Source organism: Stegodyphus dumicola, chromosome 1 (assembly GCF_044657685.1).
Source record: "Stegodyphus dumicola isolate Sdum_Otavi_A_Nest chromosome 1, ASM4465768v1".
Lineage (NCBI taxonomy): Eukaryota > Metazoa > Arthropoda > Arachnida > Araneae > Eresidae > Stegodyphus > Stegodyphus dumicola.
The window spans coordinates 268,524,515-268,544,697 of NC_140768.1; the positions used below are offsets into that span (position 1 = coordinate 268,524,515).

Below are 20,183 nucleotides of genomic sequence, written 5' to 3' on the forward strand. Positions count from 1 at the left end.
TTTTGTCCTCACTTTCCTCACTGGAAGTCACAAGCGTAGCTTTCAGTAGCATCGGATTATGAAAAGCAGAGTGACCTAAACAAATGAAATATTCATGTAACTCGTAAGATATTTATCTTTCAATTTTAATCCACAAATTCGGCTATTTGGAATTTGTAATTTGTTTTATCTATTTCATATTTTGTAAAATTTAAGCAAATTTTTTATTAACAAGTTGAATGATTTCATAGCGACCAATGGCAACACTGTACGAAAAAAAAAATTATCTCCAGCGTGCGAGACTGTGTATCAGAAAATCTAAAGATGCTCTTTTTAAATTGTTTTGTGGTATTGCTGTTGAATTGAATTTCATGTGGTTTAAGTGCAAAGCATATGATATTTAATAAATAAGGATAACACACAAAACGTTAAAAAAACGCCCCTTTGGGCGTAATATAAAATCTGAAAGGCTTCAGATTTTTTATTTATTTATTTATTTATTTTCCTTATCTTAGTAAGTAAAAATTACAAAGCTAACTAATTCAGTTTACTTGATTAAGAAATAAACAATCAGTGAAGAAAAATCAATTTAATGTTTCAACTTAGATGATGATTTAAATTGCTTTAAAATTAGCGAGAAGCAAAATTAAAATTTGCACAAAAATGACATAATTAATATGAAACATAATTACATAACATCGAAACATAATTAATGTGAAATTATCTTTAAAATTTACACTCATTGTCAGTACTTAATCATTCAATGAGTTACTAATCTTCTTCTTGTCTTCAGCAAAAGAATTTTTAACTATACTTGTTAAAAACATTTTTAGAATAATAGTAACGAGCATTATACATCGTGATTATGCCAAACAATTTAGATAAGCTTTTAGTCTGTCTTTCTTAATTGTTTTCCGGATTAGGTTTAACTACTATTCTCAATCATTTTCTGTTCATTAATTATGGTCTATTTTTCACCAAAAAATCGTTTTTTAGTATACGAAAATCTATCGATATACGGAGAGTTGACTAGAATCTCGAAGAGATAATCACATTTCTATCAAAGAAGCACTGTTTACATAAATTAATTCTTGTAAGTTATTAAATTAATTTAAGAAATAAAAATTCTCTTCTTTGCCAGTTTAGAAATCAATATTGACGAAGTATCGCAGTATTGCCACTTAAAGATTTTCAAATAATTCCAATTACTACAGCTATCGCCGCAGATATTGCTACGCATTAAAAGAATCAGATAATATTTAATTGGGTTGATAATTATTATTAAACGTGTTATTTGCCTGCGGAAAATGTTACTGCTTATCTTCGTATAAATCAATTGAATTCTGCTATAATTAAACCATTGGGTTGTTCTGTCATAAATTAATTTTGCTACATAATCCCCTCAGTTCGAATACGCGTTTATTTTCTGAAATAATTAATTGAATCACTGAAAATTATATGAATTAAGAAGTTATTATTTTCTCTTAATTTGATTTCGGTGCGCGAATGCTATTTCGTATGTACAGTAATATGATTTCGTTCAACATAAGCAGGATTATGACTCTGTTCGTATTTTTCGGACATTGTTTTGAAGCTTAAAATCATTTTAATGTGAATCACGTTGAATCATTCTACATATTCTTTTATTTATCTTTTCTTAGTTCTATGCCGATTTAAATCTCAATTTGTTTTCTAAATTTTGAACGCTTTTTGCATCTTTTTCACTATAAAAAAATGTATGCTTCAAAATTTCTGAACGTATTTTTTCTAATCGTTCTAAACTAGTCTTCCATATTGTTGTAACTAATCATTTTCTGTCAAAACGTCGGAAGTTTCTATAACATCAATTTTTTATTGTGCGCGATTACAGTGTTTATCAAGTACGCGCTGGTCTTCAAGAATTTAGACTCGGACTCTATTGGTTACCAAAGCACGTAATTTACTCGCGTGTTTTACGACTCATTTGTATAGTTTGAAATTTCTAGATTGCATAGGGATTTCAACCGATCCTATTTACCCACTTTGAGATTCTGGAGAAGAAATGGACAAGTCCCTCCTGCTGCGATATGGGGCTTAGAGAACAGTCGAAATACTGGGAGGCAAGAACGCTCCATAGACAATGACTTCGGTCTTTTTGTTCTTATTTCTATTGTTTATAACCACTTCTTGTAAGATTTTTGTTCTTTGTAACTTTTTGCCTAGCCATTGGAAATAATAATTAAAACAATTATTGCGATTTTATTTTTTTTCGACGACTAATCAAAGTATACAGAAATAATTCTGCATTTAAGGATTATAAATCTTATATATATTATTATTCCAAAGAGGCAATTTTCCCTGTTCGCTATAGATGTCAGATTACTTTTCAAATTGTTGCCACAAATATTATCGCCCTGTGTTATATTTAAAGAAATTAAATAATGAAGAATCTCTATATATGTTTCTCGCATTGGCATAAAACAATGGTACCTAGAGCCATCCAATTTTGAATAACATAATCTTCTACCGAATATGGTCATCTAGAAGCCCAAATTTGGAATTTGAAATTTGTTTTATTATCTACTTCATATTTTAAAACACTTTAAAGAATTTTTGATTAACAAACTCAGCGATTTCAAAACGAGCAATGGCAACACTGTACGAAAAAAAAAAAAAAAAAAAAAAAAAAAAACCTCCAGCGTGTGAAATTGTGTATCGGAAATTCTAAAGCTTTCCTCATTTTAAAATTATTTTGCGATATTGCTGTTGAATTGAATTTTATGGTTTAAATGCGAAGAAAATGATATTTAATACATAAAGGTAACACACAAAACGTTAAAGAAACGCCCGTTTGGGTGTATGTAAAATCTGAAAGCTTTCAGATTTTTTTTAAAAATTTTTCGCTGTTTCGTTACAGTTGTAATTAATTTGTTTTATTAATCTTTCATTTGTAAGAAAAATCTGCTGCAGCCAAAAATTAAAATTAAGGTTGATATGAAAGAAGACGAGAATTTAAAAAATGTAGAGTACTGTATTTTGAATGAACAATTATTCTGACTTTTTAACATTATCTTTCTGTTTGGCATTCATAATGCTTTGTAATTACTTCTTTGGAAACTAGTATTTAGGAGTAAATTGACTTGTTTTAAGTTTAATAGCTTACCGACTTCGAGGTTATCTACGCACTTTTAAGTCGCAACTTTTAGTGAGATTTGAAAGTGGATTTAGTGAGAGTTAAAAATGGATAAAACTAAAGTTAAAAGAGGATAACTCTAATGAGAGTTAAAATTGGATAAAATTAAATCTGCTGAATTTTACCCATGGTGACATGGTGTTCAGTGTTGATGTTTATTTATGCTTTGAGAAATAGTGATCATTTTTAAAGGTGGTTGTCTGAAGAAAGTGGTCTTCACAAAAGAGTTAAGTATATATATCTACGTCTATATCTGAAAAAAGTTAAAACTAAAACTAATTAAACATGCGGATTAAAATCTATTTTTGGATTCATTGATTCAGTGCTGCTTTTCAATTTAGCGGTTGCTGTATTTAATCATGTACTTAGGAAATAATTGTTTAATTAATTAACCATTTAAGAAGCTAATATTTGAATAATTAGTTAACATTTAAATGTAATTAATTACATTCTTCATTTTCAAAAACGTCAGCTAATACTGAAATTAATTATTATTTAGTTAATTGACTTTACAAAATCATTTGGCAGTTTAGATTTCTGTAGCTGTTACAAATGAGCTGAAACGAACGTTTAGGCTATTATTGATTTCAGGTAATATATTTTACTACAATAAAAATGCTACAGAATAATTAGTTAAGCTATTTACAGATAAATAAATCGTTTCATTAGAAACATATGCATGAAAGAAAGCAATTCGATTGCAACTTAATCACCGCCCTTTGGAACGACGAATGGCCAAAACCAACCCATCAGTACCACCTTCCTGTCTCGAAATAACACTAACTAATCATTTCTTCTTCGTTTTGAAAGATCAAGCGCATTAAGTTCTGGCTGATACGAAAGGAAACACAACATGAGAAACTTAATTTATTTCTATATTCTTGTCCCAGGGCAACTTAATATTTATTTTATGGTAATGATTATGCAAACGAAGCCGAAATGGAAGAATGATATTTCCTTCTCTTGAAACAGCCAGCGTCTTAAATTAATGATACTGTAATGTTTTTTTATCGTCTGCTTTTGTATAATTCGCGCGGCTTAAATGGCAACGTTTTGTTATTTTCCGGTACCTGCATGTTATTAGTGTTTCGGATTAGATTATTTGATTCCTTTATTTTTGAAAAAAATAAATAATTTTTGGAGAAAGCATTAGTGCTAGTGATTTGTAGCTGTAATTGAATTCCGTTTCATGGATTTGGCAGCGCTTTTCGCGTAATGTTTTCTTCCAAGATTACACGCTATCTGCGCGGCAGAAATTAATGGATCAGTTTTATCAATACTCGAAAGGAATTTGGAGATTTAAATTATAATTGCTTTTTTATTTATTTTTATAAAGCTTCGATGTAATGGATATTGTGAAAATTAACAGCTTTGTATAATATGAACGAAGTGTTTGAAGGTACTTTTAAATGAAAGAAAATATCATTACGCTTTCCAATTATTTATATCGCGTCTGAAATTTATTTTGCAGATGAAACGGACTAAGAAAACAGTAAATTGCGTTAATAATATAATGGTTTGAATATGACATTTTGTTTTGGTTTAATTTCTTCTTAACTGATTGTAAATGCAACTTAACGGATATTATGTTTTGAAATTAAAAATTGCTCGTCTGTGCATTCTTTATTTATCACTAAAACAGTTTAAATATTTATTTCTGATTTTGTTATTTACGCTTAAGTTTTGTACTCCTTTGAATATGTGAGTCATTCAAGCGTAAAAATTAAATGGGGTTAAAAATAACACTTTAAAGTGAGTTTATTAAGCTGAGCCATGTATTTGATCAAGTGCTTTAAACAATTAACAGGGCTTAATTTATTTAAATAATTTAAACAATTAATCAATTTAGTTTATTTGAAAGTAAATATTTATAGAAAAGAATAGGGTAATGAAAAAATATTTCATTTTTTAAATCAAAATTCTGCATTTTAATGTAAACTTTAATTGAAGATCTGATCGTTGTGTGTTTATGGCTATTATGTAAAACATATTTGCAATTCAGCGGGTGGAAAGAAACGAGTGAAATTAATTAAGAAATGGGCTGGTAGATTTCTTTTATCTTTCCGTCAAGCAAATGCATTGTTTTAAAACGAATTTTAAAAACTGGTTTTTCTATAAATGTCATCTTTTAGGAATGATACCTGAAAAAGGAATTTTTGTATTAAACAAAAAAAAAAAAAAAAAAAAAAAAAAAAACAGTACCTGTTGTTGCAACAAATAAAATCAAATATTTGTTGTCAAATAGAATTACAATTCGAAATAAAATGTTTCAGTTATTAAAGCTCTGCTATTTGTTTCGTTGTTTCCTTTTTGAATGTAACATGGTAATTTTTGTATTAAACAAATAAAAACAGTACCTGTTGTTGCAACAAATAAAATCAAATATTTGTTGTCAAATAGAATTAAAATTCGAAATAAAATGTTTCAGTTATTAAAGCTCTTCTATTTGTTTCCTTGTTTCCTTTTTGAACGTAACAGGGTATAACTAATAATAATAAAATAATAATAATAATAAAAGACAAAAAAAAGTCTGAAAGCTTTCAGATTTTATATTACACCCAGCCAGGCTTTTTTTTTTAAAGGTTTTGTGTGTTACCTTTATTTATTTATTAACTGTCATATTTTTCGCATTTAATTCACATAAAATTCAATTTAGTATCACAAAATATTAAAAAACTGCATATCTTTAGAATTTCAGATAAACAGTCTCGCGGGCTGCATATAATTTTTTTTTTTCTGTACAGTGCTGCTATTGCTCGCTTTGAAATCGTTGAGTTTGTTAATCAAAAATTCGTTCAAATTTCACAAAATGTTAAATGAATAATAAAACAAATTCGAAATTTAAAATTCGGGCTTTCAGGTGCCTGTGTTCGGGTGGAGTATTACGTTATTTAAAATTTGACGGCTCTAGATACCATCGTTTTTCACAATGCGAGAAACACATAGATTCATACAGATTCTTCATTATTTAATTTCTTTAAATGTAATACAGGGGATTATATTTGGTGACTACAATTTGAAATACAATGGATACACCGTTTATACATACAATTTGATACACCGTTTATAGTGGACCGATGTAAAGTTATTATCATCTTCATTATATTTGTTTTGAAGTTTTGAAGTAGATGTTAGTGTATGCAAAAACTAGAGTTATAAATTTTGCTTCCGTATGATTTATGATGATAGAAACATAGTTATTCTAATGATATAAAATTTCATATATAAAATATCGGTATAAAATGCAAGTGAAAAATTTTTTTAAAATTTTGTTACGCTCGCGAAGAATGCATTATTCCCAATGTGAAGATCAGTGTGGGATCTTTCGAACCTCATCGAATGGTAATAACCCTTGATCTTCATTTGTAATGGATAAAAACTGCTGAATCCTAACAATACGAATGCTCTTCGAAGGCATTATCAAATCTTAAGAGAGAAGTAAAGTAGTGTAAGTTGCCCACTAAACTACATCTAAAATATGTACTAGTATCTTTAAGAAAAGTTAAGAAACATTAAAAAATCAAATTTTTATTCAGTTTTTCCTTTAAAGACTTTCAACGAACTTCTTTGGCCTTTTTCATATTTGGACAAAAAGTCTAAATAATTCCATTGAACTTAAATTTTTGTTTCTCTCAGTAAGTACATGCCGTATGCAGTAAGTATAAGTCAAAAATTTCAAGTGTCCATCTGTTTAAATATTTATTTCGTTTTTCTTATAGCACTCATGAATAATTCCTAAAAGATCTCTGTCGAATAAGATTAAAACTCTGAATAATTTTAAAGTGAAAGATACTAGACCATTTAATTATAGATTAGTTAAATGACGGGAAAAATTTAATATATTATTTTAGGGTAAAATTAATGTAGCATCTAACATTTCTGAGCTGCCTTAATGTTTTTTCTTTTCATTCACTGTTTTAATAACATATAATCTTATGTGGGAATCCTTTAATATCTTCCTTGTAGTTTCTTTTCGCATCGAATTCTTTTCAAGGATTTAAAAGTATTAAAACATAAAACTCTCCAAAATCTACTTCTATTTCTACTGCTTAATATGAATATTTAAACAGGAAAAAAGGTAATAATTCCGACGTAAGCTCTTTTCCAAATTCTTATGATATGAAAAAGGCGAACGTCGTCATTATAAATATTTATGGTGCTTTTACGCATTCATAATACCGTATGAGTATTTAACAATTCATAACATTCGCTCTATGCTCATTTCAACAAAACTATTCTTTGTCATCCACAGAGAAACAGCAATCCATTGTGCTTGAGAGGCTTATCTAAATGATAATGGTAATAACCACTTGTTCTAGTTGGAATTGAAATACTCAAGTATGGAGGATGGCGAAAAAGATAAAAGTCTCCTCTCCTCTAATTTATTCATGCGATTCCGCCGGATATTAAAACAAATAACTGCAGACAAGTAAACAAAATGTTAATAGGTGGAAGTTTCCAAAATAATTTAATATTTCTGTTCTTTCGGGTGCTGTGGGTGTGGACTGACTAAGTTGAATGCAGTTGCTGTTTGAAGTTTGGCTGCTTTGAAGAGACTGATTGTTTAACAAATGTCAATAACGTTTTTGTTTATACTACTCAATGGAATACAAGTGAAATAATGTACTTAAAATGCTTTCTTTTTTATTTTTATGCTTGATGCTTTTGTTTATTTTTTAACTGATCATCTTTTGTATGCCAAATAAATAAAAGGATTTTGCTGAAAATGGTTTATTTATGCTCAATTGGTTGCTTATTGATATTGTGTCAAAACAGATGATAGCTGTCTATCTTTGTACTAAGCACCAAAGCAATTTTGATTGCGGGATACCTTTGTAAATAATTACAATTACCTCCACATCTTCGCTACTAAAGATGAATTAAATAAGAGAAAGCAATCGCTAAAGAGGAGACAACACCGTTAAGGATTGAAGAAAGGAGCCCCCTTGGGGAAAAGAGTAGTGACAGTCTGCGGTTAAACTCATAAAAGGGGTCAGTAATCCCCATGATGAGGCACGCGGTCTTTGGGGACGAAATTCATTGATAAATTTTGTGCCCAAAAGTTCGTTTTTATCTAAGTAACTAAGTTTATGAAAGCAATATGTTAATTCCAAAATGATTCATATTTGCCAGATACTACATACCCACTAATTAGCAATCTGCGGTTTGTGTATGAGTTGTACAAGTTTGAGCCAAAGTACCAAGTCTTAAATGGAGCTCAATGAATCTCTAGGATATCATTTTAATTGCAACTGAAAAGTATGAAAAACTCGGAATCGGTTGGCTGTCTAAATCAAATTATAGAAGCAGAATTCAAAGTTATTCTCAGAGGAATCTTCTTTCAGTGTACTTAGAAAGAAGCATGAGAAGTGGACAAAAAACTTCATAATACTCAAGAAAATTATGGAAAAAATTGCGATGAATTTGCAAATACGAAACAACGTAGCTAGATTACTTTGTAGAATAAAACGATTAAATAAAAATCAGTGTTATGTAAATAATTCCTTTGAAAATAGTGAACAATTATCTTTTAATAGTATTCGTTTAAAAGATAGTATTCGTTTAAAAGATTAATAACCAAGAATATTATTTTTTAATTGCTTTCAATAATTTGGCAAATAAATTCCACAATCCTTAGGAGAATGAACTTAATTAAAAATATATTTATTCGAATAAATTTTTAATTATTTCAATAGAAAATTTTTTACGTAAATTGTTGATAAGAATTCAGATAATACTATATTTTTACTTTGCATAAATATAGATTAAACATATATTTACACAGTTTTATTCATAACTTCAGAGGTTGGACAATGAAAATTAAATACTTAGCGAATATAGAGCTGCAGTTCTCAAGCCAGTTTGTGCCATTCCGTTTATGAATTTTGGATGATTTCAAATTTTATTAACAGCAGCAATGTGAAGTTTGAATTTTCAGTGTTATTAGTCTTTCCAACATTGACAGATATAGGACATAAATGAGAAGTGCATATCGTATTTTATAAAATGATTCTTTTGTTCGTACTTGGGTAATGGTGCATATGCTACTAAGATGTCAAATCTTTTTAATGCATCAGAACCAGCAAGGTATGTCTTTATGCCGAAAAGCTTGAGATTCGGAGAAATCGACTAGAAAGTTAACTGGAAAAGATATTTCCGAGAAGCTAAGAAGAAATAAACCCAGAAAAATATTAAGGCAATGGTTACTGAAATTAGAATAGAACTCAACCTTCTCCCGAACTCTTCCTTTTATACAACAAACTGACTGTCGGAAGATTCACAGGCTTAGGCAGCTAAAACAAAGCTTCTGGGAACCAGCAGTCGTGCTAAAACGAGGAGTATGCAACAGCCATACAAAACTTGAAGCATATAAAATGCAAAATTTGTATTGCTCATTACCTCCACTACATTCTCCCCCATTCTGGGAAAGTTTATGCATGAAGTGTTCCTTCAAAGGTATATGATCCAAACCATCTCGTGACCAAAGTAAAGCATGAAGATGGATTGGGGACAAATGAAGCCTCAGTATCACGAAATCTCTAGGAACTCTGATTGTTTTTAACAGTCAAATTACTGTCATGGGTTATCGATTGACAAAGTCCACTTAATTGTTCAAATTTTGTAACTCGAAATGCGTACTGTGTATTAGGATGCAGCAGTTCACTCCACAAAACTGGTGCTAGAAGGGCTTAAAGAATATTAAATTGAGCTTGAACATCTTCCATGTCTTGCACAATCCCGTGCTCTCAGCCTCACGAGATTATCTTGGATATGCTAGAATTGAGAATCATTTTCTCTTACGCCATCAAGAAGTGAAATAGCCATTGTATTGCAAAAGGAACGGCTAAAAATACTCTTAATGACCGCTAAAGAATTATATGATCTCCAAAGAAGGATCCTGCTGGAATCTTGTCTTCCCAAAGAGGATCTGCATCATGTTATTAAAGTATCACGCTCTTGATTGATGCGTTTTAATTTCATTCTCCAGTTCTTACATATGGCATCTTCAGTTTTATCTTATCTTTTCCGAAGCAATGAACTTTATATGTCCTGTAGAAAATGACAGTTGATTAAATGCATTTATTGAATAAGTGTTTCTGAAGAGGTAATTAGTTTATTACGTGGCATAGGACACTTTCAGTCAAGATAAAAATTTTTAAAATTAAATTGAATGAAATTTTTTAGTATTTGAAACGGTTACAAGCGGACACCGCGGACGGAAACGTCGTGGACGAAATAACGCAAAGGGAAAACGGGCAAACAATCATGGAAAAAAAAAGAAAGCAAGGAGAAAACATCTCAGTTCTAAAACATCGTACTACAAAACATTGGCGTCAAAAATAAAGCGGTTCAAAAACTCGCAATTTAAAAACATCGTCGTCAAAAATATTATGGCAAAAAAATTAAAAAAAAAAAACTTATAAATAATTCATGACGATAACATGACAAACATGAGTTTTTCGGGCTTTTAAAGTTGTAAATGCATATTCGCATTATTCGTGAGCCCAAGAAGGAATAAGGAATATTTTTACTGTTATATTTCTTATTTTTGAATTAACTAATAAATCTTTGGTGAAAAAGTTAAAAGGAAACTTAAGCGTTTAAAAACTGAAAAATGGGTAGAAAATTAATGCTGCTTATAACAATTAATAGAATTTGAAGCTTACGTATTTAACTAATAAAGTTCATTAATAATTTTAAATCTTTTATAAATGGTATTTCTTCATAAAAATTATAATCTAAAAAAGATTAGGAAAAGAAAGATGAGTAACTGCTTGAGGTTACTTCTGCTAAAACTATTCAGTTGCCAAATTGTTAGATTTGACGAAACATATCAGCTACATTAGCTTTTAGTAAGAGATTTGGATTTATTGAATTATGGCAAATCACAGTAGAGCTATCTGCTTAAGGGAGGAATGCTTTTGTGGAGGACTTTTAAGAACTGGCTTGTATAGACGTTATACATTAGGAAACCTATGAAAATCTCATGCAGTCAGACCACTTTTCTCATCGAACTACCAGTGTTCAGCAACTTCACTGTTGCTGGCCATTTGAGCAGGTGAACATTAATAGAAACTATTTCGCATTTATATCAGTCAATGGGAAGACTCGAATTTAAAAATATTCCTCATTCCTTCTGGTCCCTAGAAATCATTTTATGAATGCAACTTTTAAAGCCTGAAAAATTCACGTCTGTGATGTTATCGTCATGCGATTATTTGAAAGGTGTTTTATTTCTTACCACGATATTTTCGACGACTCTGTTTTAGAACTGCGATGTTCCCTCCTTGCTTTCTCCCATGATGTTTTGTTCGACAACTTTTCGCCTTGCGTTGTTTTTTTTTATTCTTCTCTTCTTTGAATGTGCAATAAAGACTTTTCCATAATTTATTTCTTATTTTTGTAAGTTTTTCTTCAGAGACACGTGGAAATTGAAGATAATCCTAATCACTGCTTATAGGTTATTATAAAAATTGTTCCTTGTAATTTCTTTTAACGTGAAAGCAATTATTCAAGTTGTACTATAAATAACAGGTATCTATATCTTTCTATTTCAGATCTGAAGAAGCATTTCGAGAACCAGCCTCTCAGTACCCACGTAGAGATCGAAGGACAAATATCGCTTCAGTGCCTTCCACCAGAGGGCATTCCACCCCCCGAAGTGTTTTGGATGAAGAACGGGGAAGTGATTGACACTTCCAAAGATCCAAATTTCATCATCTCCAACGAAGGCAATCTTCTCATCAGCGTGGTCAGGTTGGCAGATATGGGCAACTACACCTGTGTTGCCAGAAATCCAGCTGGCAGCAGGTTGAGCGAAACAGCCACCCTCACAGTTTACGGTAAGTCGATACGTTAATAAAATGGAACGTTTAATGTGTAAATCCATTTTTAGGAAAAGCTGTGAAAATAATAATTCAGATCAAAGGTCTCCAACAGACTGTCGAGCCCTTCAAGAATTTCCCAACTTATGACCGTCTTATATCTGCTTGAAGGTCACATTGTTACTTTAGCGATTTGATTCTGTGGCGTTGAGTGTTTTTAGCCATTAAGCTTGTTTCCGCCTGCTTTTAAAAAATTTGAAAGCTTTCAGATTTTATGTTATACCCAAACAGGCGTTTTTCTTTATTTACAGATACAAACACGTTTCAATAGCATTTGGGCTAACGCCACGTTGGTCTAAAAATATTTGAAAACAGCATATTTTAGAATTTCCGATAGACAGTCTCGTGTGCTGCAGATAAAAATATTTTATTCCTTACAGTGTTACCACTGCTTTCTTTGAAATTGTTGAGGTTTTTAACCAAAAATTCGTTAAAGTTATAAGTAATTTTCTCTCTCTTTTCTGCATGCCTTCGTGATGAACAGTAGTGTACTCGGCCTATATTCGAGAGTTAGAGTCCCGGCGAGGGCGCTGCTCATTTTTCATGTCTCCTGCTTCAAAATAATCTAATGACTCCACAGTGGCGCCCGAACTGCAAAAAAGTTGGTGGATGACGATTCTTCACCACCAGGATTTGGCGATTGGGTCCCCTTATCCCCAGTCGCTCTTTAAAAGAGAAAGTATATAAGGTATTTTCTCCCTCCTTTCTGCATGCCTTCGTGGTGTAAGAGTAGCACACTCGGCGCGTATTCGAGAGGTCCAAGTTCGATTCCCAGTGAAGGCATTGCTCATTTTCACTTCTCCAGCATCAAAAAGCTCTAATGACTCTACAGAGGTTTACATAATATGAAATAGACAATAAAACAGATTCCAAATTTGGGCTTTCAGGTGTCCATGTTCGGGTGGAGAACTATGCTATTCAAAATTTAATGACTCTAGATACCGCTGCTTTTTCACAGTGCGAGAAACATACATACATTCATGTAGATTGTTCATTATTTAGTTTCTTTAAATATAATACAGGGCGGTAATATCTGGTGGCAACAATTTGAGAAGTGATTCGACGCAAAATGCCGTTTCGAGACTGATAGTCCTTCTGGGCTAACGCCCATTTCGGTAAAAAATAATAGTTAGACTTTTAAAAACTACCTTTTTCCAAAACAGCTGCAATGAGATTAAAATTTATTGCCTAAAAATTAATGGCACTTTTTTGATGAAAGTTTTCTAGGAATTCTAATTCATCAACTTAAAAAAATAAAAGCATAATTAAAGGATCAAAACTAATTAACTATGAAAGACAAAAGTGCTCCTTTTCTGATCTAGTATGATCCACCTTGTTTGTCATGTCAAAAATTTAACGCTGACATTTATATTAAACTGCACAGATAAAAGAAAAAAAACTTTTTTTTTTTTTTTTAAACTGCAGAAAACTACATTCGTGTTCTGAAGTCTTACTAATTTAGATTCTTTTCAGTGAGTTGAAATCTTTCTTAGTGTTTAACATAGATGAAAAAAAGACTTCAACACAACGAAGAATATTAAAGACATGTGAAAAAAATAACTACAGTTAAGAAATAATTGATTCACTCTACTGGGAACAAGTAGCCTGAACCACGTAACTTTAGGTATTACGCGAAAAGATTTCTTGAAAATCAGTACTTTCATTTGTGGTGGCGTGAAAGCCGTATACAAGTCAGAAACATTGATACTTGATGGGGGCTGCTAGAGAATCCACCATAATAATCAAATATTGAGAAAATATCTTAGTTGTTATCTTAATCGTTCAACAACCACTCGGAATAAAAATATCACGAGTGTCTACTGGTGATAAGATAAAGGATTTGTCAAATCGAAGTGTAATTCGAAAATGGGATGTGTTGTTCAATGTATTAAATTTGTTTGAACAAGGTAAATTGCTTTGTATCTCTCCAAGCATTGTGTCTTGGCTTTAAAACTAATCTGTAAGCCATATTTATCAAATTTCGGAGGCATAGTTCGAGAAAGTTAGCAAGGGAATAAAGCAGGTCTGTTAGCATTAATAAACTATAATGTACTAAATTTTAAAATACGTTTGATATTACGTTTATAAATTTTCGTTTCACAATGAAAGATTATTTTAGCATAATAGAATTTCAAATATTTAGATTAACTGGGACCGCAGCTTATCCAGATATTTGAAACATTCCGACATTTAAATGATCTTTAATTTAAGCTATATATGTTTAAATATATGTAGTGTAAAGTAAATGAAGGAATTTTACTTTGCCCGTTATTTAATTTTATTTTAACAAAGATTGCTCAGTTACAAAAGTATTTTTATTTTCGTAAAACAAATATAAAAACCCACCTTTTCACAAAATCAAACAAACGCTGCACTTTTCGTAAGCCTAACATGGAAGTTGGAGTGTTATCACGTATTTTAATGTGATTAATTTGTTTTCCTCTTGCCTTACACCAGTCTTAAATTAAAGTTAAAAGCTTGGGACTTTAACCAAATATTTCATACCGGATTTGACGTCACAGTGTGGTGTTGCTACCGCGCAGTGAAGCCGTATATGTAGCACCTACGTTTGTTCTTACCATCGCGAGCCCATGTGAGTATTACTCTTGAGTTCAGTGATGTGGGACTTAATATTTGTCCAGATTTATCTTTTGATCTTAATTCTTCTATTATAGGTTTTAGCTTACAAATTATTAAGAAAAAAGTAACTTAGATAAACTGAATAAAAAAAGTTAATTTAACTTTTCTTTGCTTGCAAGCATTTTTCTGTAATGTAAAGTGTCCAAAGACATATCCTAAAGGTTACACACAATAACTCTACGATGACTTGCTTCGACAAGTCTGCAAACTGGACACTTTTCAAGTGTCCAAATCACAAGAATAAAGGTATCTTAATTTTAATAATAGAATTAAAGAAGAGATGAAACTACTTAATGAATACGTGCATCGCTATCGAGAGATTCTTTTATATTTTTGTGAAGTTTTGAATCGGATACAGCAGTGGACTTCGAACTTTGTCAACTCACGGAACGCTTAGAACTATATGGTTTTTGTTCGGAGAACCCGATCCCATCCTTAGAAAAATATGTTCTTAAAATAATATTTAAAGTACATCTCGTACTTCAGGTGTCACCTACCCTTGCATTATATTTAGTGATATGGGTGTGCTTGCATTCCTTTTTTTTACACAAATTGTCCAGTTGCATTTCATATTCTGATTCAGTTTGTTTCTATATTTTGTTTTTATTGTCAAATAAGTTGAGGAAAATTTTTCGCTTAGGTACGTTGTTCCGAATGCAATTCCAATGTTTATAGCTGTATGAGAAACTTCTAGATATCTGCAATGAATCTACAACCAAAGATTTAGGAGCTGCTCTTGCTTAAATTTAGATTTCAGCATCAAATCTGTTGATATATCCATAAGCGATTTTCTTTTCTTCATTGGCAATCCTCCTGAGTGGAAACCACAGTACACGAACAGATTTTTTTAAAATTCAGTCATGCTTTTTTCTTTTTCTTCTGGGAAATATTCTTTTATAGTTTTCTTCAGTTGAAAAGGTACTCCATTGTATAACTGTTAACACTGTCATCTAAGTTCAGTTAATTTTCCATTAAAAAGACTTTTTAGTTTTGTAAAGCATTGCACATCCTTCTTATTCACATAGAATGACCAGATGCTAAGTTTTAAAACTAATCTGTAACTAAATTTATCTAGAATTTGAAGAGCACTGGGATATAGGAATGCAATTAGCTATTCTGTTTGCAGATATTCACGAGGAAATATTAAGAAGGCATTTCCATTTCGCTTTATGAATTTTATGAATCAGGTTGCCAGCTTCATCATTTCTAAAACTGTATTTTCTGCAATTCTGTCATCCCTCATGAAACCTCTTTTATTTTTTAATCATTAATCCCTGTTTTCGCTTTAGGTACATAACGGAAAAGACGTGTTACTTTATGTAACGTGCAAACATGAGAACGAAGTGAACTTTGCACCCTATCTATTAATTTCTTTTTCAGACAAAATATTTTTAAAATTCTAAGAATGAATGTTTAAGGCTAAACTTATTTACCCTGTTTACGCTCTTTGTTCACATCCAAAAAACTTAAGCTTCAAATACCTGATACCTACCTTTTATATGAGTGATGAGAATAAGCTTGAAAAAATAAATCTAATAAAAAAACGATGCATTAATCTTTAGTTAATTTTCGGTCGCTTCTCCTCAAAGCCTTTTTTTTTTTTTTCCCAATCATTAACCCATGAACTTCATTCATGAAAAGACTAAAAACCTACGAAGCAGAAAGTCACACTGACCCAACTTTCTTTGTTACCTTTACATCAATCCATTCTCAGGCCAATCGTGCTGCCAAAATTACCCTTACCTTCCCCATACCCTCCCAGTTAATAATGGACGCCAACCCTTTGAGCTCTCTTCTTACTTCTCAGCCGGTGGGAAAATTGTTCGGGTGAGGAGAGGAAGGGTTTTTTTCCCCTTACCCCTAGAATCTGAGACTTTTTGATTTTTATTATTTTTATTTATTTTTCTTTTCCCTGTAGGGGGTAGTGGAAGTTTTTGGGGTCAAAGGGTGATCATGCCGCTCGCTCATTACCTCATCGTTCGTCTTTTGCGTTGCAGACGGATAGGATTGTAAAAGGATGAGTATGATTGCTATGTTTTGGCGAGTAATCGCCAAAAAATGCGATTTTTGCTCATGGGTTGAGTTTGTTTTAAGAAACCCTGTACACAAGAATCGCATCGTATCCAGGAGGGAAAAACATAACTAGAGCAAGCAAGCCCTCTCCACCACTTGCACAGTATTTTTTCTCTAATGATAACTTCTTTTCCGATGATTCCCTAGACATAATTCTGCACATATACTCGTATAGTTGATTCCTTGTATAGGATAGGAAAACAAAATATTAATTTAAATAAAAAGTGCAATAATAGTAATTTAACACTCTCCGTGCAGCCCGTTGTTGGATAGTTGCATACTGTTGGCATATCCTTCACCTTTTGAATCCTTTCGAAAATGTGTACTCTTTTGAGCAACTAGCTGATGAGAAAAAAAATAATGGCATCTTCGCAGGATACACTTGAGCCAAAATTTCATCATCTAAATATTCAAATCTGTCATTTAATTTCAAATTCCATAAATTCCTGTTTTTTATTGTAAAAAATGTAACAGATTTAAATTATTTTTGTCATGATCTCTTAGGTGTATGATAGAAATTAGTTAATTTACCGTTTTGAAGCATATATTTTTAATCAATCTGGAGATTCGAAAATAAGGAAAACATATATAAATACATTTCAGCAAAAATTTCTCTAACCGAAAATTCCTTTATTCGAGATTTTCAAAAAGTGGAAACGACTGTATTTTGACTTTCGTATGTCGGATATTTGATCTTTCTTATTTTGTTACAAACGCAGAATCGCGCTGTATATTAACAATGTTCAAATCGAAATTTTCTTTTGCTTTTCTTATAACCGAAAGTTTTCCCCTCTATGGAGAAACTTGTCTCGAGATAGTTAGGGTAATTTGCACCACCCATGGTATCATCTAAATGATTTCATGGACACGACAACAAACAATAAACAAACAAAACCGAAAGTTTCTTTTATTCGAACTTTTTTATGACGTAAGTTGTTTGCATTTAATTTTATTCGGGTATTTGGGGGATTGCACGAGAATATCTGATTTCATATCGGTTAGAAAAACTGGAAGGAACATTGATTTTGAAGGCAAAAACATCGTTATAATATTTTTCTCCTGCTCCCATTTGGCAACACCTAAATACAGCTTACAGATACTCTTTCACTAACGAATTCGTTTGCACCCATTCATAAATTTCTACGTAGAATGTTTTTAAGTAATTTTCAATTAATTATAATTTCGCATTTTTTTTTCAATTTTTGTGATTCCCATAGCAAGAATATGAGAAATAATAACTACCCTTAGTTAATATTATTAGGTTACTCTTAAACATACTATTAACCCCTTCGAGCCGGGTAGCGAAAACGCGCGCTTATCGCTGAGGCCGGCAGTGTCTTACGCGAGCGTCTCTCCAAGGCCGGGGGCTTTTTTGCTACTAAGCCTAAATCCATGAAATTTCCGAAGTATCAACGCATTGTTTAATAATGCTGTATAGAGTATTTAAACGGCTTATGCTTTATAGATATTTTTATATATATATACTTTAATTACCTTATTTCTTGTTTAAATGCATATTTTACACATTTTATTTTAATTACTCACCATTTTATGAATTTTAACATTATACATCTGAAAACTAAATATATTACTTAAAATTCTCTTTTCGTATGAAAAATTTGAAAACAGGGATCTACACACAGTCCTACGTTACATTCCTTGCACTCGTAATAACTCATTTGCCGTTTTGGAGGATTTTTCCGGGAATGTGAACAAACGAAGCATCGTCGTCTCATTTTCTTATCAGTCTCTTCTGAACAAAATTTTGGAAAATGCCTTTCAGTTAATCTTTCAGAATCAATATCAGAATATCAGAATTTCAGAATCAATATCTGAAATATTTTGCATCATTTCTGCTATTTCATGCTCTGTTAAACATTTTCGACGCTTCGACATTGCAACGGTAAAAACAAAGAATTCACGTCTAACAAGATCTAATTATTTTCTAAAAACTGAACTGCAAACCGAAATACCCAACGCTTTAGAGCAAATAAAACTTCTCTACTTACAGTAAACAAGTACCACGTGCGAATAAAGTGCGATTTAAAAGGACGTCATAAATCACGCCATTCGGAAACATTTATTTCCCCGTTTGTTTATATAATCAAAAACACGTGTATGTGAGTCATGCTTCTCTCATTTCGAGTAGAAGGTCTAATTTACATGTATCTGAAACCATATGGACATACAGTGCCATCTTGTGGCAGAAATTATAGTTTGAAAAACGTTCCAAAGTACTGGCACAAATACGTGACAGTCGGTAGAGAACGGAACAATCCTCTGGCACGATTGCGTGTCGGCCGGTAGGTAAGTGTGTTCGTTGCTGGCACGTATACGTGACAGTCGGCGCGAAGGGTTTAAAAAAAAACCAGTCCTGATAATAGTATGGAAATCAAATAGTAGTGAAATCAAAGTAGTTATAGTATAAAAATTAAAGCATATTAATTTTATATTGGTTTCACAAAAAATAATAATAAATAAAAAAAATAAAAACTTTCCAACAAAAGAATTTTAAATGTAACTGTTTTGCATATATACTACAGTTACAAATGTCCATGACTTACCTCTGCATTCTAATCCGGGTTCTTTGATGCGAAATTATCCGCCGTTAGATTGATAAGATCGCTGTATACTGGTAATCTGACGCGGGCTTTTTTCCGGTAAATAAGCTGGTTGCAGATAAGATTTAATGGTTTTCGCCTTGCGTAAAATGAACACTAGTGAATTTCATTTAGAGAGTCCTTCATAAATAGCCCTTACTTTGCTATAAGACAATCATATTCTGTTGTAAACCATATGAAAAGTAATTAAAATACGTAAAAAATACTGGCATGAAATAAATATACTTAAACAGAGGGTGAGATAATGTCTGAATATTAATTTTAAACTATCCATTGTCAACATCGCAGCCGATTCGGATGGTTTGGTTATCAGAAAAGCTGACCAATGTTATTCCCTGTTTGAATTCTGGGCAGGATGAGGACGTTTGTTGCTACAATGTCTTCCTGGAATGAGGGGCTTCTTAACACGAAAGTCTTCACTAGAATTTATTAAAGAAAACCACCAGATCCCCCAGATTCCGTTTCCTGAGGTAACCTCTGTCAAATATGCATAGGAAATAAGCAGACAGGAAATAAGATTATGTATTTGGCAAAATAAAACAGCTCAATCCTGTCCTGTCATGCCGCATAATAAATAAACAAGAATTCTTCCAATTCATTCATTCTTCCAGTTTTCTTCGTTACAAGTGGTTTAGGTTTATTAGATTACGGCAAAGCACTCGAGGGCTATCTGCCTTAAGGGAGGGATGCCTTCGTGGAGGCCTTTTAAGGGAAACTGGCTCGTATTCACGTTACACATGGAGAAAACCACGAAAACACCCATGCAGCCAGCCCGTTCGCGGGATTCGAACCTCAGACCGAACCTACCAGTGT

At 31.9% G+C, this 20,183-nt stretch overlaps 1 protein-coding gene across 4 annotated transcripts in view; it reads left to right on the forward strand.

Moving 5' to 3' along the window:
- Positions 1–20,183, forward strand: part of LOC118197049 (netrin receptor UNC5C-like) — a 380,734-nt gene that overhangs the window by 254,924 nt on the left and 105,627 nt on the right. For all 4 annotated transcript variants that reach the window (XM_085806676.1, XM_085806691.1, XM_085806687.1 and 1 more), the window contains exon 4: positions 11,710–11,994. In XM_085806676.1, the coding sequence (XP_085662802.1) occupies positions 11,710–11,994 (285 nt within the window). The remainder of the gene's footprint in view (positions 1–11,709; positions 11,995–20,183) is intronic.